This window comes from Mercenaria mercenaria, chromosome 19, assembly GCF_021730395.1.
Source record: "Mercenaria mercenaria strain notata chromosome 19, MADL_Memer_1, whole genome shotgun sequence".
Classification (NCBI taxonomy): domain Eukaryota; kingdom Metazoa; phylum Mollusca; class Bivalvia; order Venerida; family Veneridae; genus Mercenaria; species Mercenaria mercenaria.
The window spans coordinates 40041165-40061644 of NC_069379.1; the positions used below are offsets into that span (position 1 = coordinate 40041165).

Below are 20480 nucleotides of genomic sequence, written 5' to 3' on the forward strand. Positions count from 1 at the left end.
TTCAACAGTATTTCAGCCATATCGCGACAGGCAGTTAACCTAACCAGTGTTCCTGGATTCTGTACCAGTGCAAACCTGTTCTCCGCAAGTAACTGCCAACTTCCCCACATGAATCAGAGGTAGAGGACTAATGATTTCAGACACGATGTCATTTATCAAATAGTCACGGAGAACATACGCCCGCCCGAGAATCGAACTCACGAGCCCGCGATCCGTAGACCAACGGTCTTACCTACTGAGCTAATATGTGGAAAGAACAAAGTATACACTTTATTTCAATCTTCTATCATCGTTATGTAGAAAGAACAAACTATACATTTTCTTTCAATCTTCTATAAGTATCAAAAGGAAAGAACAAACTATATAGTCTCTCATTATTATGTGGAAAGAACAAAATATACAGTTTCTTTCAATCTTCTGTCATCATTATGTGGAAAGAACAAACCATACATTTTCTTTCAATCTTCTATAAGTATCAAAAGGAAAGAACAAACTATATAGTCTCTCATTATTATGTGGAAAGAACAAAATATACAGTTTCTTTCAATCTTCTATCATCATTATGTGGAAAGAACAAACTATACCGTTTATTTCAATCTTCTATCATTATAATTATTATGTGGAAAGAACAAACTGTACAGTCTCTCAATATTATGTGGAAAGAACAAACTATACAATGTCTTTCGATTTTCTTTCATTCATATGGAAAGAACAAGTAATCTGGTTTCTTCTAATCTTCTACCATTGTTATGTGGAAAGAACAAGCTGTACAGTCTCTCATTGTTGTGTGGAAAGAACAAGATATACAGTCTCTCATTGTTATGTGGAAAGAACAAGCTATACAGGCTCTCATTGTTATGTGGAAAGAACAAGCTGTACAGTCTCTGATTGTTGTGTGGAAAGAACAAGCTATACAGTCTCTCAATGTTGTGTGGAAAGAACAAGCATACAGTCTCTCATTGTTATGTGGAAAGAACAAGCTATACAGTCTCTCATTGTTATGTGGAAAGAACAAGCTATCATTTTGCCATTTATTCAGTACTGTTGCTATATACATCGATGTGGGTTCGGGCGGGCTCCGGGCGATGAAATGTTCATGTTGGGAAGCCATCCAGCTAGCTTACGGAAGGTCGGTGGTTCTACCCAGGTGCCCGCTAGTGATGACATAATACACGAAGGGGCAGCTAGGGTCTTCCCCCTTCAACAAAAGCTGGAAAGTCTCCGTATGACTTATAGATGTATCGGTGTGAAGTTTAACTCAACAATACGAAAAGCAAAAGAAAAATATTGTTCATTTAGATATAGAGGATATTACATGAGTGCCTTTCCTTATTGAATTCATTAAACGAGTTGAATAAAATAATAAAATGCGAGGCTCAGCCGAGCATTTTATCAATTTTATTCAACTCGTTTAATAAATTCAATGTGGAAAGTCACAAATGTAATATTCTTTTTACCACATGTTAGCCTTTTTGTCGAAACATCAAATATTTGACTTTTTTTTTACTATATAAACAAGACAATTTGACTGACGTCGCCTATACAATAAATGACGTCGACGTCGAAACTTTATTACACTAGTGTATTATCATTTTTATGTAATGGCTTTATTATACTCCCGCGACGTCAAACATCTGATAATTATAGGTTATTAGCTTTGTATCGGGAAATATGCACGAGATCTTCAGCGGAATTATTGCGCGACTTTAGGAGCGCAATTCTCGTCCGCTGAAGAACGAGTGCATATTTCCCGATTCAAAGATAATAACCTTTTTATTACATACGCATGCATATACACACATAAATATTACGTAAATATCATAAATATATTTAACAGCTTGAACAGGATTGACAATACTGAACTAAAAAGAAAAAAATAGTGCAACATTACACACTGAATTACGTCACGCACCCAATATGAATTTCAAGCGTCAGTATATGGAAAAATATTGACGTTTCCGGAACCAGTGTATCTTAACGGGGAATAGAAACGAGTATGTCATAATATATTATATGGAAAGAACAAGCTACCCAGTTTCTCGCAATCTTCTGCCATTCATTCAGTTTTTTTTTTCGCCATATACATGTACACCTATATATTATGTGCAAAGAATAAATTGGTTAGTTTCATTTCCTTCACAGTTTGTTATTCGGAAAATTTCATTTCCTTCACAGTTTGTTATTCGGGTACTATATGGGAAGAATAAACAGGTCTTCACAGTTTGTTATTCGGGTACTATATGGGAAGAATAAACGGGTCTTCACAGTTTGTTATTCGGGTACTTTTTGGGAAGAATAAACAGGTCAGTCTCATTTCCTTCAGTGCCAGTTATTATGTATATATATATACAGCTATGTATATGCTTTGGGATGCAAGGAACGCTCTTTATCTGATGATAACAACATGTTGATCGTTTGAGCAGTACCTCCAATGGAATATGGCTTTAGTGTTCAGTCACGCCTTTGAAGAAACATATAGACTCTTTTACCGTTGACAATTTTCAAAATGAGGAATAAGTACGAAGGTTCTATACTACAAAATACAAAATCTGCATCTTATGCAAGATAAAAAACAGATTGTAAGGTCCACGAATTATTTGTTGTAAGTTAAGATTTTCGTTTGTTTGTTTGTTTGGTAATTACACTATAGGATAGCTAGCAATTGTTGTTATGCCACATCGGTTCCTCTTGTTTCTCACCAACTTCATGTAACCTTCTAATCCCCACGTTGTACCCCAACTGAAACAAAAAACCCAAGCACATAAGATTGAACGTATCTCATTATTCATATACTGTAGAATCGGTAAATGTCACGTTTAATGCCACCGGAAATCACGTTTAATGCAACCGGAAGTCACGTTATATGCAACCGGAAGTCACGTTATAGGACATTGGAATGAGTACGCCTACTATGTCAATTACATAAATATTTCCTGATTTTCTGGGTCTATTTTCTTGACGTCATTTGAAAATAATTCTAAATAGACTACTCCTTTATGTTGTATATTTGGAGAACAGATTTTAGTTTTGATGCTTTGTTGGCAAATAAAACACGGTTTTAGTAATCTATTCACGAAGGCTGAACCAACAAAGCACAAAGAACTAAAATCTTTTTCCATCCTAACACATTCGAGGATACTATTTTGAAATAAAATGCGGTTTTAAATACGAGAGAGTAAATCGGAATAGCCGAAAGTAGGTCATTTTGCAAAACGTGTTCTAATCGACAATAAAAATTCCTTCTTTGCTTATATAAAAGAAAATCTTAAAAGTGTTAGAATTCTATTTCTTTCTTTTCTCCTCATAAATAAGAAATTTATATCGTTGCTTTCATTTCGAGATCCAATTCTAGTAGATAAGTTGCTCTTCGCAACAATCAGGTCAAGAGCTATGTGACTAGTTCTTTCATGTTCACATATTATTAACACAGATCATCCGCGTGCATTCCTCACGTGGAAGAATTCTACATCCGGTTTTAAGATTTTGAATGAAAAGTTGTTAGGGGCAACTGATTCGAAACCCGCGACTATGCACAACCACCGGAAGTTCAATTTTGTAAAAGATTGACATTACCTGTTCTTCAGCAGCCAGTAATCTTGCCCATTCGTTGACGTACCGTATCCAATTACCAGCATTGCATGATTAACTTTTTCGGAACTGCACGTGCTCAGATGTGTTTCATCTTTGCCATCATATATCCCATGACTGTAAGACTTCGTTCCTGTTGAGTCTATACAAACAGAGACCGGTCCATTCCAGGCCACGGCTTTCTGTAAACAAACGGTATGGAATGCTGATCTGGTTAGCTGGTGCCGGAACTACCGCTGGTGCCGGAACTACTACTGGTGCCGGAACTACTACTGGTGCCGGAACTACCACTGGTGCCGGAACTACCACAAATGCTATCGTGTGCAAGACGACAATGACCAATGGGCATTATTTCACTCGTAGAATACATTTTACATAAACACGGTGGGGAATCACATGATCAAAATAATCTCTAAACCAAAGTTATATTTTGAAGAACATGAACAAATTTCCTACCATATGATAAGATATGAGATTTGAACATAGCCTAACACATGACTTAAGAAAATTGTTAAATTATTATGTAGTTGACAATAAAGATAGATATCCTGTAATTACAAACACTAAGGAAAATAAGAGGTCTCAATATCTTGAAGTGTTCCGGATAATCAGAAGGTGATTTTGATTGAAATCTATGTAGTTTTAGGACACATCTATGTTGCCCTATGATAGGCTATATTTTAGATTTACAGCAAAAGTTGCTTCAATGTTAGCCCATATTATTCATAAATTTATTTTGGTTAAGAGATTAATTTGATCAAGTGATTCCCCACAGTGATAAAATGAGACACTTTTTATACTTTCCGAGTTGTTTCCTTGAAGGTCAGCGGTCAGCGGCAATATGAGAGTATCTGATTACAGTGTTGACTTGTATTTTAATGCATACTCTCCAATATTTTTTTTTCTTTTCTTTTCTTCTCAAAGCAAATGTATGAATGTCTTATGGACAATAGGTATAAGAGTGATACTCAAGAAACTGTATCAAAATAGATCTGAAGTGACTGAATTTTACATGACACAAAGAACAATTTATTTTATTAGTATACATGTATAACCTTACAAGTAAAAGACTTTCAGCAAAAAATGAAGCGTTTTTTTCCCCCCAGAAACTAGAACGGGTTTTGCGAGGTTTCGCTCATTTATCAAAAAACATGTATATAGCATGTAAGTACCTGTAGGGCGAACTCGTTGCCGATTGGTAATTCTTTTAAACCCTTTGCAGTAGCACCAATATTTTCCTTACTGTACTTACAGTCTCCAACCTGCAAATAAAATGAGCCGTGCAATGGGAAAACCAACATAGTGGTTTTGCGACCAGCATGGATCCAGACCAGCCTGCGCATCCGCGCAGTCTGGTCAGGATCCATGCTGTTCGCTAACAGTATCTCTAATTCCAGTAGGTTTTGAAAGCGAACAGCATGGATCCTGACCTGGAAAAGAACTGAATAAAACTGAAACTATGACCAAACTCCAATACGTCCATTTCCAAATAATGTGTATCAAAATATTTACATTTGCTACAGCTCAAAATATCCGCATCTCATAAAGTATTTATGATTGGCGATAGCAGGGAATGGAGACATTTTTTTTTCATTTTTTCTTCTCTTATCTCCTTTTTCTTCTTATTTATTTTACTTTTTTTTGTTTTGGTAGTAGCTTTGTACATTTTTTTTCCAGGAAAACATGTTTGAGGTCCATTTCCAAAAAGAAATTCTATCATTTGAGGAATTCTCCATATTTTTATATATTAAGTAGACAAAGATTTTATATGTGCATTTATATATTGGCATCTAAGACCCTAAAATACCATAAACGGGGTGACCTTCAGGGCCTCAAAATTATTCAGAAAGCTTTTATTTTTTCGTGCTTTTAAATATTGGGGCGTTGTTACTTGTGAACATGTCAGTACTGAATCCGTTACGTTTGATGAAAGTACATACACAACACATAAATGAGCCGCGCCATGAGAAAACCAACATAGTGGGTTTGCGACCAGCATGGATCCAGACCTGCCTGCGCATCCGCGAAGTCTGGTCAGGATCCACGCTGTTCGCTTTCAAAGCCTTTTGGAATTAGAGAAACTGTTAGCGAACAGCATGGATCCTGACCAGACTGCGCGGATGCGCAGGCTGGTCTGGATCCATGCTGGTCGCAAACCAACTATGTTGGTTTTCTCATGGCGCGGCTCAAATACTTTAAAGTTGACAAACGTACGTAAAAAATGATCACTAGGCAACAGATGTCTTTCTTGGAAAGGTATGAGAAGGTGACTGGTATACCTTACCGTGTTGCTTGGTTGCACAGACTTCAGAGATAATGCCATATAGACATTTTGGTTGTGATATATAGGTCGTTAGAAATTCAAATTGACGAGATGAAATTGTTAAAGTCACGAGATTTTCTTTTCGGAACAGTAAAACAGCCTTTTAAAAAACAAATACATTTCATTCCATAAATTAGCTTTTTTTTTGAAGTGTGACAAATAACATGGACACTGGTACCCATCCACATTTTTGTTCTAGGTATGGACGGAAATTTTCGGTCGACATAAGCCAGCTAGTTAAATTCCTACGATTATGAAAGAATTTGAAATTTTCTTGACAAGGCTGGAGTCCAGGAATCAAGAATAGTGAGGGGCAAGTTTTATTCATGTATCGCGAAATTATCCTATCTTTTCATGTCAGTATTTTCTTTTATCTTGCCTCCTCCAAGTTTCTTGCATTTCTATTGGTCAATAGACGTCACGCGGAGACAGGATATATTCCATATCCTGCTAGTACATTTCAGATATGAATTTTGATTAAAAAAATGGCTGCCACTTTGTTAATTTACAAAATATTAGATTATAGCATGTAAGTAAAGGGTAGTCGGCAAGATAAAATCGTTACACAGCTTGTTGGTGACAGGATACGGGATATACGCTGTCTCGAAAATCCATATCAGGCTCGAGCTTCGCTCTCGCCTGATATGGATTTCCTCGACAGCGTATATCCCGTATCCTGTCACCAACAAGCAGTGTAACTAATAATATCCACCATTTTGCAACCCTTTCTTCTTACCTTTTGATCATACGGGTATGATTTTTCTGTATCAATACCGCCATTATCTTTCACATATATATATGCATTTTCGGCTTGTCCTCCAATGCAGCCGTCGTTCGCTAGAAAACGGTAAAAGTTCAAATTAAGCTTGTGGGCCATTTAGTACATTTGACGTAAAATGAATTATTAAAATGAAGACGGGTTTTAATGAGCCACAGGCTAAATCTTCGTATGACGCTATACTCTCACACATTGAACGAACACACGCATTGAATATGTTCACTCTTTAAACTAGTCTAAACCTAACCGTAAAACCTTTAGATTCAGCGCGTTCGTACATCTAACAGGTGAGAATTAATGTTTACGCTTAATTGTTCCTAAGTTTTTGTATAACTAAAGCGTGGGAATAATTTTGAAAGAAATAATGTAATACATTTCTACATGACATGTGTTTTGTCAAATAACACTTTGACAGAAAAATTTTACTTATTCACCTCATCCATATTTATCTTGAATAGCAGACGATCCTTCAGAAACTCTGAACACAACTAGCCAAGAGAGGTAGCAGACTACTAAATTTTATTGAGTGTCATGAACTTTGCAACACCTCTCAGGCCCTCTTACCAGCGTAACCGGAATTCTGTCGTAGGGAAATTCAATGGACTCCATGATCCGAAAGGATCAGAAAATAAAACAACACAGAGTCTGAGAATGCGGAGACATTTTACAGCAGAGACCCGGCACTCAAAAACTGCTGTTGTGATAGCCAATTCATTCTTTATGAAGTAATGAAGTTTGAACGCTGAAGTTTGAACGCAACAAAAACTTACATCTTTTGTAATTACAGAATACTTTTATTTCCCATAAAGTCGTATAATGTTATATTTTTCTATTGATCAACAATTACTTTTCGCCATACTTTTTATCTACAAGTTATTTATATTTCGGTAAGTCCCCACCGATTTGTACTTACCGTACAATTTGTTGTCTGTACAGTCAATGATATTCTGTTCCGACAGCGACACTAGTTTCTTTGTCTTTATACATGTATGACCCTCTAACGCTCCCGTAGCAGCAAACGCATAGCAGCTCCCGCAGAGGCCCTGTAACAGACGTATGTATATGTAAAAATGATTTACTGGTCATATTACAATGAAGTCCCTTAACCGTTTCCGTAACCACAGCTTACAGAATGGCCTTCTACGTTAGAAATCATATTTAAAACACGTTTAAATCGAATTTGACAAATGGTATAATTGCAATGGCAAGTCACTAAATGAACCTGTTAAGGGGAACAATTCAATTTAAGTTCATTTTAGATATATCTTATTACCCATTCAATATTTTCAAGATAATATGACACATGTTCTTATATAACGTTGAATGACGGGCCTCTCTGAAACAAAAACATCAAATTATTCTCTTTATATCTTACCTGAAATTTCACTCGAGTCACACAGTCATTATTTCTCCAGTCTACTTCTTTCGGCAATGCTGTTAAGTTGACACGATCCTGTTCTATCAGACTATCATCAATTGTTTCAGTTCTGGGTTTTAGCTTTAGTCCCGTGTACTGTTCTTCAAATTCTTTGTCCGTCTGAAGTAATAATTTTTCTATCAAACTAAGCTTCATGTTCTTTTTGCGCATGCGCAATGAAAGTAAATGCAAAGATTTTAGCACTTTTATTGTTGATAGACATGGACTGTTAATGCTTTTTTGTTGCATCGTTATCAAAGAAGCAGTAAACTGCTGGTAAAAGTACTGGCAACTGAAATCGTGGTCACGGTAAAAAAAATGTTTTTGTCCTTGCACGCAGATAACTTAATTAAGAAATAATTTATAGCAAAAGAGTGCTTTAATGCACGATGGGCGGTTATACGTCGGGCGTAATAATTTCACAGGGGCGCAGCCCGAGTGAAATTATTTGTGCGACGTATTACCGCCAGAGTTTATAAATAGTGTTAAAACACGGTTTTGCTATAAATTATTTCGATTCTAATATGCCCTTAATCTAAAATAGTAGATAAAATACAGAAGCGCTCTTTCTTGGTCGCAACAAGAAATAAATGGTAAAAGAGAAAAAAGAAAAGTAAACTAAAAACAATAAATAGATATAAAAAAAGAAGAAAAAAAAAAAGGTTAAGTCGTTACAAGGTCACTGTTCAATTGAAATCGAACTTGTAATGGAAAATAAAGGTTGTCAATTAGCATCGACATTGAATTTCTTATTATGAGTTTTCTATTCCAATGAATTGCATATCAATTTAGAACAATGTGTTTTAGTGCCGGTTTATAACATACTGAATGCAATGAAAACACAAACCAAATCAGCAAAATTGTTTATTCCCATCCAGTATGAAGAGTGTCCATTGTCGGCAGCCGTATTGTGTAAAATGATCGTCTTCAGGTTTTTCACAAAAACGGAGAACCTAGAATAAAACAACAGAAATTACGAATGCACATGCGGACCTTCTACAAAAACAATAACCACAGGTTTCCAATTATATAACATAACATAACATAACATAACATAACATGTTGTTTATTCAACATAAAATTGTACATTCAATTCATAGTCAATAATAAATACCAGTACAAAGTATGAAGCGTGAGAAATGTTCCCAGAGAAATATTGTACGCCTTAACAAGTACAAAGTGTGAATTACGTAGAGAGACGAATGTAGAATGCAGTTAAAGCATATTAATTTGTATTGTCTTATAATTAATGTATGTTAGATAAAAACCGTGTCGCAGTCGCGAAAACATGCGACAAAGCTTTTGTTATCAAAAACAAGTTTCAAGGGCCATAACTACGAAGTGCCTAGGCCGATTTGGCTAGTTATCATATTCGGCCGAGGACTTATTGGCAAAGATATTTTGTTCAAGTTTGGTGAAGATCGGATGAGAAATGTTTGACTTAGAGTGTGGACAAGATTTGTGACAGACAGACACACAGACACACACACAGACAGAAATAAATCAATACGTATCCCACACCACTGCGTGGTGGGAAACATAATTAACCTGTAGTTTTCTTCTTCGGCGGATGTAAAACTTCGGTTGTACTTCAGTTTGAATAAGCTCCATTCTTCATTTACGTGTTGAAGGGACAGTGACGTACAAGTAGGTATCAAAACAACCACGAGTAAAATTATTAATTTTTTTAATTTAAGGAACGTATTTTTATTTTGTACTGCCTCTCAATTTTGGGTGTTTCTCTCTAACATACTACTCTTTCAAAAAAAAACTTGGTAAACCCCTGAACATGGATAGGGGTCACTTTTGCTTACCCGTGGAAAAAAACCCTTTCAAATTATAAAATTTAAAACCAATGCCCCCCAATATTTTTTTGCTTTTCCCTTTTTTTAAATAAAATCCCAACATTTTAAAGGGGATTTTCCACATGCATCCCACTTAGGGCTGAAAAATTTAGCGGGCCCTTAATGCCCAATCGGACATTTCTGATAAAATTTACGAAATTTCCCCAAAGCGGTTTTGGGCAGTCCCCGGGTTTTTTTGGGAAAAAAAATTTTTTTTTAAAGGCCCGAAGGATGCAAAAAATCACATTGGGGGGATCGAATTGCAAGGAAATTGCCGATTTCATTACGGGTCCTTTATCATAAAAAAGGTAGTTTTAATTGAAATTTTTAAACCAAAACCAAAAAATTTCCATGAAAAAAAACAAATTTTTCCAAAAAATTTTTTTCAAAATTTATTTAAAAGGGTCAGGGAACCCAAACCGACCAAACCCTACTCGGGCGTTTTATGAGGAAATAAAGAAAAAAACAATTTTTTTTTATTAGTAAAGTTTATTGGATTCGAACGTTTATTATTTTTATTATTAAATTTATTTCAAAATTTTTGTTTTGTAAACATTTAAATTTTTCTTCAAGCTTGGAAGTCTTTAAAACCTATGTAAAAATTTTAAACATTTTAACACTAAAAAATAAAAAAAAAAACCGCCCCAATTTTTTTATCAAAAGGGTTGACAAATTTGAAACAATGATGAAATATAAAGAAAATGAAAAATTTTTTCCAAAATAGCCATACTTTTATTTTAAAAGGGCCCGGGGGATAAAAAAAATTATATTAATAATTTACAAATTTTCCCGGGGGGAAAAATAGGCTATTGTTTAAAAAATGAACGGTTTGATCATTGGTTCTTGGGGTTCTTTGCTTCGGGAAAAATCATTGAGTTCACACAATAACAAATTCAAAGGATTTTGGGGCTTTATATAGACTGGGCATCAGTCTTTTAGAGTCATTGAAGTAAACCCCGGCCCCATAAAACCCTCCCACCGGGGGAAAAAAACCAAAAACCCTTTCAAAAACATATTAAAAACTTTTGGGCCTTTTCCCTTTAACACGGGCCCAATGCGATTTTTTAACCCGGGACAGTTTTCATCTCCGCAGAAATCACCATCTCTTTAAAGACATTTGCAAGCGTTTTCAGATGTAATGTCCCCCCCTTTTGGCTGACCCCCCCAAAGTTAAATCGCATGTTTTTGCTTTTTTTTAACTTGGTGAGAAAGGTAGAGAGAGTTTTTCACTAATTGTAAAAGATCCCAGTAATTATAAATAAATTACAATTTAAATTTGAAATAAAAATTACTCAAATACTGTAAATTTTAAATTTTTTTTTAATAATTGTTTGAATCCTTTTAAGAAAAAAACAGGGGGAAAGTTTTGAAATTAAAAAAAAAATCTTTTTTTTTAAAGCCCCCTTAAAATAAAATTTTTGTAAATGAAGTAAAACTTTTATTAAAATACACCGCTAAATTTTTTTTTAAATTTAGTCAGGGGGAAATTAATCTCTGAAAAAATCACAAAATTATTTTTCCAATTACAGCCCCCATGCAGTTAAAGTTAATTAGACTGTAGGGGGTTCCCGGGGAAAAGGCATGGTGCAAGGGTTTTTACAAAAATTTAAAAATTTCGATTTAAGATAGTGAAGACAGCTGTGCACTGGGTGCAAAGTAAAAACCAATAACAAATGACTTAAAAACGCCAACATAATTGAAGGGTGGCAACTTTAAAAATCAACCCAATCTATTTTATATGCTTTGTGTAAGAAAGTTTAAATCATATTTTAAAATTAAGCCTTTAATCAATCGGGTTGTTTAAAGGGAAAAACAATAAAATAATTTCAACTTTTCCTGTTTTAAAAAGGGCTTTTTTATGTTGTAGTTTATGGAATAAAAAGAAAGGGTTATAAAGGTTGGAAAATTTTTTGCTCCAACTAAAAAAGAAAATAGCAAAAACCAAAAAGTAAGACCTGCATAGTTTCGGGTCTATTGATGCGGGACATTTTTACCAGTGCTGCTACAAAATGTGGCTAATTGCATTTTTTAGTTTCGACTTTTCCCGGAAGAAATTAGACCCAAATTGCACTTCCCCCGGGTGCCCGTCCCCCGGGCGTCGGTTTTGGGTTAAAGTTTTGGGGATAAAGCCCAAATATCTTTTTACTATCAGAAAAAATTGACTTGAAACTTAAAATAGTTTTTTTAATTATCACAGTCTACACCAAGGAAAAAAAACCCCCAAAAACTCGATTGATTTTTGACGATTTTTTCCCCTTTTTTTAATTAGAACTTTTTCTTTTAAAGTTTTGATATATCAAATCCTCTTTTACTGTAAAACCCTTTGATTTAAAATTTAAAAATTTATTTTTATTTTCCAGCTACCCCGGGAAAACAACCCACGAAACTCGGGATTTGAATTTTGTCAGATTTTGCCCCTTTTTAAACTTAGAATTTTTTATTAAATTTTATAAAACTTCAATATCTCTTTTAAATTTTTTAAAAGCAATTGACAAAAAAACAAAATTTTAGTTTATTGACTATTGACTAACCAAAAGGGAAAACAACCCCCAAACTCTGTTTAAAAATTTTAACAAATTTAAATGCCCCCCTTTTACTGGAAAAGCTCTAATTCAGAGTAAACACGTGCTGTCTTACGACAGCTTTTGGGTTCTTGACTGATAACTTTTAAAAACTGTAATAAGCTAACTTTTTTCCCTTCTGAAATAAAAAATGTTTATTCTTCAAGCTAGTTGTTTAAATTGCCCTATTTTTTGGGAAAACGCTCGAAGTTTTCCAGGGTGCCCAATTTTTAAATAATAAAGAAATGGAAACCCCGGGTCTGGTTAACATCCCAAAAAATTTCACATACACAAAAAAAGAAATTCCTTATGATGCTTACTTTTCCAAATTAAAAACCGAGATTGTTATCGTACTTTTTAACGGATTTCGCGTTTTTGAAAAAAAAAGTTTTTCAAAAAAAATCAGTCTGCAGTTTTGAAAAGAAGTTTTTTTTATAAAATTAAGTTCAACTTTTTGACAAAAATAATAAAAATTTAAAAGCGTCAAAAAAATTTTCAGGGCGGGAAAAAATTTATATTTAATACACAGGGTTTTTAAGGAAATTTCCATAAAAAAATTTTTATTTATATAAAAATTTCACAGACAGATGAAAATGTAAGGGTACAATAATAGGGTAATTTTCCCCAATCAAAAAACATACATACAAAAAAAAGGCACCAATTAAATTTTAATTCCTGGGGAATAAGCCCCGGGAAAAGGGGGTGGGTGGGGGGCCCACAAAAAGAAAAAAGGGGAAATTTTGAAATGGGCCTGGGGACAAAATTTTTTTAATAAAATTGAGAAATGTAGGTTATAGACTGTTTCCCTCCCCATTTTCGGATAAAATCCCGGAAGTGCACATAGGATCTTCCTCTGTTTAAAGGTCACCATTTAATTATAAATCCCCCCCTTTTTAAGGAAAAATTTTTCAAAACTATTTGTTTTTTCCATGTCCTTGTTTAAAAAAACGGACCACAGAAATGGTCATCCAAATAGTTATTTAAATTTTTTAAAAATTGCCCCCGAACGCCCTGGCTACAAAAAATTTTTTTTTTGAAACCCGAATTAGAAAATCGGTTGGATGACCCTAAAAAAATTAATAAAAATTAAACAATTTGATCTAAAACGACATTGTAAGTCAGCTTTTAAAAACCCGGTTCATTTTAATATTACTGTTCCTACTAAATTTCACTTTGGGCTCCCTAGGGGAAAAAAAGCCGAAAACGTTTAAAAAATGGGCCCTTGTTTTATACAAAACCCGTTAAAATGGGGGCTTGTGCGCCCGTATCAGGTTACATTCTCCCAAAATTTAAATTTCCCCTTTTATTTCATATTAAAAAACAAAACATTCAGGACCTCTTTTTAAAGCACTTTAGAGCTTTTAAAAATGATTTTAAAACCCATTTTTGGTCATTTGTTTTACTTTAAGTCCGAAATTTTCTATCCCCGGGGAAAAATGTCCGAAACCGGGACAGCAGGCAAATGCTCTAGGGCTGTTATTTTTTTCTCTATTTGGTCCAGACTTTTTTTTTTTGGGGAAAATCATGATGATATCCGCAGAGGAGCAGTACATTGACCTGTAACACACCCCAGGGGAAGACTTATCAAAATGGTGGAAGTAAAAATTGCGGAAAACCACTAATGCTGTGGGGCCTGGGGGGAAAACACCATATCAAAACCAAAAAAAGTTGATTAGTCTGGAATCTTTAAAAGAGACGGGAAACCATTCAAATTTCTTAGCCTATGGGGTTAGGGAAATATTGACTTAACCTTTTTTTTAGCCCCCCTTACATTTTAAAAAAATGGAAACCCGTATAAAACCCTTAATTCCAACACCCAAAGAAATCTGGCCATTAAAACAAATCCTGAATCTACCATTCTGCTCAAAGCCACGTGCAATTTAACAATGGGGAAAACCAAAAAAAACCCCAAGTCTACACCCATATGACTTATGCCATAAATCAGAAAACCTTAATTTCCCCCTTTTTTTGGGATGCCCTAGAAAAAAAGGGATCCTGAAAGGCCCACCCCTGTTTCTAGATTTCACAAAGTGCCGTACAAATGCGATACAACATATCTAACTTTTCCCTATTTCCCCATGTTTTCTAAAGACAACAGGGAAATGCTGCATTTATCCCACTTGACATCCTGACCCCAATATACGAAAAAGGGCCATCACTAAAACCCGGGGCCCGGGAACCCTTTTAGGGGGGGAAAGGGGTTTTAAAACAGACAGATAAAAATACAATGCGGGCAATAATTTCCCCCAAAGAGGGGCCTTGGATTTCTTATTTGAAACAAAAAATTTTTTCCATTTGGTTTATACAAAAATACGTCGATTCAATGGAGCCGGAAAGTTAAGCGGGGCTCCCTCTTCGATGATTGGCCCTCCTGGCCAGGGGGTTTTGGGATCCTCCCTTCTTTTGGCTGTTTCTCCTTGACCTCTTACAAAGTGTTTAAAAATTTTAAACTTAGCTTAATTTCCCCCACTCAGAACTTTAAAATTTTTTAAAAAATTTAGAAACACTAAACCCCGGGTTTACAAACGTTTTAACAAAACAAAGGGCCTCGGCAGGGCCAAACCGAGGGAAATATTTTTGCATAAAAAGCTTTTTGCCTGTTTTTGCCAATAAAGGGTCCTTTTCGAAAATTTTAACGGGCTGTTAAACAAAAACCGTTTGGTTAATTTTTTGACCCAAAAAATTTTTAAAATTGGAAAAACACAAGTATGTTTGTTTTGATTTTGGGGTAAGGAAAATTTAAATTGTTAAAAATTCCTTAATCTATAAATTTTGTTTTACAAAGCCCTTCAAAAATTTAAAATATAACCAAAAAGGGTTAATCAACCTTTTACCAAAAATCGCCCGTTAAATTTTCCAAAAAAACCTGGCCCCATTTAACGGGGTGTAAAAAAATTAGCATGTATTTGCAGAAAAGAAAGGTTTGGAAGTGTTCCCCTGCAAAACTTGCCCAATCTAAATTTCACTACATCTAAAAAAAATAAAAATTCAAAAATCGGGAAACTTGTTTGTTTATTTGAAATTGAAAAGGTTTGGAAGAGAACTAGCTATCACAAACCAAAAAGCATTAAGAAAGCAATACATTTTGTTTAATTTTTCTTAAAATATAATTTTTGGGGGGAATTTTTAAAGTTTTTCCCCTTACAGAAAAATTGGCCTCTTGCTACCAATACCCACTGGGTTTAGATTTTAGCATTGAGTAGCTCCCTCCACCGCTACCAGTACCGCAGCTGCATTGGGGGTTTTCGCTTTAAATTTGGGAATTCCTGCAAATTTTTGGGGGGCCCGGCTGTTTACTTTTTTCCAGCCAACCCCAATTTTCCTCTATTTGGGTTACCTGCTTTTAAAAGAAAGCGGCAAACTGCTACCTTTCCCCTGCTACTTCTTCTTTTGGGTAGGGGTTTTGAAATGCAATTAGTTTTTTTTTATATCGGGTAGCCGCAACCTATTTTGCTCCCTTTTCATCCCTACCAAGCTGCTCCCTTTTTAGATTTTTGAAGAATATTTCGTGAAGTCATCTACCCCCCCAGGGTAAACATATTAAAGTTCTTTAAGTTGGACCACAAAAAAAATTTAATGTACACCCCCACATATTAAAAACCCTAAAAAAGGTTGAAACCTAGAAACCATGACAAAACTCATGAAAATTGAAAAAAAATTAGGCCCCCCTAGAGTCCCACAAGGAAATCGTCTTTTCCCTATGATCAAATGACGGGAAAAAGGGATTACGGCCAAATTAGTCTCAAAAGCCCCCCCTGATCACACCAAATAGGGGGTGAGCTAAATAAAGGGAAAAAATTTCCAAGGACTGGCTAAAAAAACTACCCAAAATCAACAAAAAGGAACTTAAACCAAAAATATAGCCCCACGGGTATTTTTAGGGACATAATATTACTAATCAGGATTTTATTTCATAGAGTGTCATTAAACGAAAATTTTGTTTTGGGAAAATAAAATGGAAAGTATCGATGAAAAAAAAACCGGGAAACCTGAAAAAAATGTTATCAGGTCTAGGCTGATATGCCCCCTGCCAAACCTGACCCCCTTTTGATAAAAAGACAGTTTTTGTTTTTCTATTTATCATGTAAATCCCCCCAACCCTAACACGAAAAACATATCCCCTCACTCTGTTTTGAAAAATTGACTTCAAACAAAAAAAAAACAAAATTTATATTTCCCGGTTTTGAAAATACATGGGCCCCCTTTTTCGGGAAAAACGGATGAAACAACATGGGCACCCCATTTTTGAATTAAACTTAGAAAAGGGTTTTTTTGACTTTCTGACTTTCCCAAAAAAAAAACTACAATCAAAGACTCTTCCCCCTGCGTAAAAAAAAAAAAAACACCCTTTTGAGTAAATCAGAATAGAAAACATTTTATACTTTTGAATGGGGGCAACTACCCCCACATGTCCCAAACACTGAACATTTTCTTTTTCCACCTACAGCCATTGTGAAATCAAAAAAAAATTTTGGGGGGCCCTACACAAAGACATCAATGATTTGCTATTTTTATTGCTAGGGTGGGCAGGTAGCTCTTCATTTTAAACAAATTTGCCCCCAAAAACGTTTGTCGCAAACCTTTTATAAACTGTGCACCCGGTTCCTGTACCGAAAGGGGGGGGTCCTGTTTTTTTGGTGAGTAGATAGCAGTACATAGCAGATCCCGCTACCACCTGCTTCCCCGCTACTAGTTTTTCCCAATCAAAAATAGGTGACAAAATACACTTGGTTTGCTACCCCCATCTTTGTTTCAAAAAGGGGTTACTTGTAAACCCATTTCATAAAATAATGAAAATTTGTTTTTAAACGTTGTTTTAGGGGGCCCCAAAATTGGAAATAAGAAAACATATTGGATTTTATGAAAAATTTGGTTAAAATGCGTGGGGATTATTTAATGAACGTTTTTTAATTTTCTTTTTAATATTAAAATTTTTGACACACTAAATTTCATAAAAACATACAAATTGAATAAAATTCCCAAAAAACCCCTTTAAGTTTGGGCGGCCATTTTGGGAAATTTGGCACCATTTTGGGACTATATTTTTTCCCAAATATAATTTTCGGTGACTGGTAATGGACTCGCTTATATCCTTTAAAATTTTGACATGAAAAATTTACATATAGAAGGCTTAATGGAAACCCAAAATTTTTCGCACTTTCTTTTCATTTTTTTCAACTTTTTAAACCCCCCCAAATTTGGGGTTATGAAATCATTGGTTTTTTAAAATTTTTTGGGTTTTTTTCCATTCCTAAATTTTTATACCCCAACATCCCAAAAAATCATTTTTTTGGGGAAAAATTTTTTCCCCTAAATTTTCGAAAATTTTCCGGGACTACAGTCTTCTAAAAAAAAAATAAAAAATTTGACCCTTTTTGTATAATAAAAAAAAATAATTTTTTTGAAAAACATCACCCTCTAAAAATCCCCCTTTAAAACACCTTTTACATACGCAAAAAAAAGGGAGAATTTTTTCGCAAGAATAAATTTATTCCCCAAGAAATTCACAATGAAAATTCTAAAAAAATTCCAAAACAATAAGCAAAAAACATAAGCCAAAAATTTAACGTCCCCTTTCCTTTTAAATGCCCACTCTTTTAATCCCGTTTTCCCTCCATAGAAATGGAACTAAAATTTTGGACAAACTTCACATGAAACCACTGATGGTCATTTTTTTTTTTTTTTCCGGTTTGGTGAAATTCCTTCCTTTAAAAAGAAACTTTTTTTCATACAATAATGTTTTTTTTCATTTTAAATTGACCAGAAACCTAAATGCATAAAAAAAATACCATTTTCAGGGGGGATACAAAAAAATTTTAAAAGGTTTGGTATGGGCTTTTTCAGTAACTTTCAAGCGTGAAAAATTTCCTGGAAAAAAGCTGCCGACATCTTTTTTGCCACTTTTCCTTGCTTGGCTTTTTTTTTGGCCTTTTTTAAAATCAATTTTTAAAAAGGGTAAAGTGCATAAAAATAACCCCACTTTTGGCTGTAAAATAAAAACCCAAAACTAAACCCCTAAAACCTAAAAAAAAACCCAATTTAATTGGGGCTCAAAAGCATTTTTTGAAAAAAAAAACCCCAAAACGTGTTTTTGGGGAAATTTTTTTTAGTTTTTTTTTTTTCTCTGCAAAATTGAAACGAAATTGTCATCTTCTTTTAAAAAGGGGGCCCAAAACCCAGTCTTTTTAAAAAGCCAAAACTAAACAATTTAAATTTTTTTACCCCTTAAAAACCCTTATGAAAGAAACATTTTTCATACTCAAAATGTTTATTTACACTTAAATTGTACCAAAACCAAAATGCAGGGAAAAAAAATACCATTTTTCAGTTTAAATAAAAACATTTTAAAGGTTTTAAAGGCTTTTTCAGTAACGTATGCAGCCCCCAAAATTTTCCGGGAAAAAAGCTGTCGCGAAAAATAAATTTTTGCCACTTTTCCTTTTTTAGTTTTTTTTTGGCCATTTTTTAAATCAATTTAAAAACCAAATAAATTTTGCACTAAAATCACAAAACCTTTTACAAAAAAAAATACCCAACTCACCCCGGAAAACCCAAAAAAACATACCAAAAAATTTGTCAAAAAAATTTTTCCCTTTTTTTTGAAAAAAATAACCCAAAACATTATTTTAAAATTTTTTTTAAGTTTTTTTTTTCTTTTTCCTCGGGAAAAAATTGGGGGACTAAAATTTGGCCCATCTTCTATTATAACCCCTTTGGCCCAAAACTAGCCTGTTTAAAAAAACCCCCACATCTAACCAAGTTTTTTTTTTACCCCTTCCCCAAAATTTATAGTTAAAATTCAAACCAAATTAAAATTCCCTTTTTAAATTCATATTAAAAAAAAAACTTCGCCCCCTAAATTTTCAGCACTTTTAGAGCATTTCAATGAAAAACAAAAACCATTTTGGTCATTTAGAAATAAATGTCTTTTTATAAAAATTTGGAAAAAAATATTGCATGTTATTTTTAATATAAAAAAAAAAATCTTTTCCCTGAGAAAAAACCCCCAAAAAATCCCCCCAAGAAAACAGCCGTTTAGCAGTTTACGCTTGGGTAGACTTTTTTCGCAAAAAATAAAACTTATTCCAAAAAATTTTACAATGAAAAGGGTCAAACCCCCAATTCTAAATACTATAAGCAAAAAACATAACCCAAAAAATTTAACTGCCCACCCCCTAAATTTTCACCTTTAAAAACCAAATTTTAATCCTAGCATAAAACTACATTTTGGACAACTTACATGTAACACTGAGTATTCACTTCCTTTTTGGGTTTTAAATCCGTCCTATCACGGAAATGGGGAAAAAATTTTTTCTGCGTTTTTTAAATCGGGGGGTCATATTGTCTTCCGCAAAAAAGGGAAAAATTTCCCCCCCGCAAAAAAATATTATACGGTATCTTTAAATGATGCAAATCTGTTTTTAAAAATGAATTTCCCGTGGTACGTTTTGGGGTTTTAATGATTCCTGGCCCATTTGTACGAAAAAGCTTCACTAATTCCTTAGTTGGTCTGTTATTATCAAATCCCCCGCTTTTTGCGAAATTTATTGTTTTTGTTTGTTGATTTTGTTTCAATAAAAATTATTTATAGCAATATTAAAAACTTTTTCCCTGTACTTCTTTTTTTGGTGTTAAATTCAAAATTGCAAAAATTTTGATCTATAAAACAGTCACAACGGCTCTGATAAACTAAAAGATAAAAAAGGGTAAACCAGGGAAGACCATGGGGGCAAAACCCAAGCTTTTGGAAATAACAGACTTAGCTTAGAAATTATTTTAAGTGTTGTCAAAAAATTGGGGCCGGGTTTTGAAATTCCCCGGAATTCGTGCCTAAAAAACCCTTTAAACTGCCCCTGGGGGTTTTTTGTCACTGCAGCCAAAATGCTGTTTCCGCTCCCTGTACAATTTATGCCTGTAGTCACCAGATGACCCCTAACAGTTTTGGGAATCAGTAGGTCAAAATTCAAGG

The 20480-nt window shown here is 34.3% G+C and overlaps 2 protein-coding genes across 2 annotated transcripts; one reads left to right on the forward strand and one right to left on the reverse strand.

Moving 5' to 3' along the window:
• Positions 1-257: 257 nt before the first annotated feature.
• Positions 258-9774, reverse strand: LOC123542312 (cathepsin L-like). Its single transcript, XM_053532001.1, has 8 exons — positions 9655-9774; positions 8954-9059; positions 8065-8226; positions 7603-7732; positions 6648-6748; positions 4761-4850; positions 3574-3770; positions 258-2739 (listed from the first exon to the last, which is right to left on the reverse strand). The coding sequence occupies exons 2-8, from the start codon at positions 8978-8980 to the stop codon at positions 2640-2642; spliced, it is 807 nt and encodes a 268-aa protein (XP_053387976.1). The 5' UTR covers positions 8981-9059; positions 9655-9774; the 3' UTR covers positions 258-2639.
• LOC128551251 (uncharacterized) lies at positions 750-1505 on the forward strand. Its single transcript, XM_053532002.1, has 2 exons — positions 750-1061; positions 1130-1505. The coding sequence occupies exons 1-2, from the start codon at positions 750-752 to the stop codon at positions 1334-1336; spliced, it is 519 nt and encodes a 172-aa protein (XP_053387977.1). The 3' UTR covers positions 1337-1505.
• Positions 9775-20480: the final 10706 nt, after the last annotated feature.

Excerpts from the sequence above, each read along its gene's own strand:
- LOC128551251 (XM_053532002.1), top strand. The coding sequence starts at position 750 with ATGTGGAAAGAACAAGCTGTACAGTCTCTCATTGTTGTGTGGAAAGAA. Across the intron at positions 1,062-1,129 it reads CTGTTGCTATATACATCGAT|GTCGGTGGTTCTACCCAGGT; the intron begins GTGGGTTCGGGC and ends AGCTTACGGAAG.
- LOC123542312 (XM_053532001.1), bottom strand. The coding sequence starts at position 8,980 with ATGGGAATAAACAATTTTGCTGATTTG. Across the intron at positions 4,851-6,647 it reads CATACCCGTATGATCAAAAG|GTTGGAGACTGTAAGTACAG; the intron begins GTAAGAAGAAAG and ends TTTTATTTGCAG. Across the intron at positions 2,740-3,573 it reads TACTGGCTGCTGAAGAACAG|TTGGGGTACAACGTGGGGAT; the intron begins GTAATGTCAATC and ends TTTTTGTTTCAG.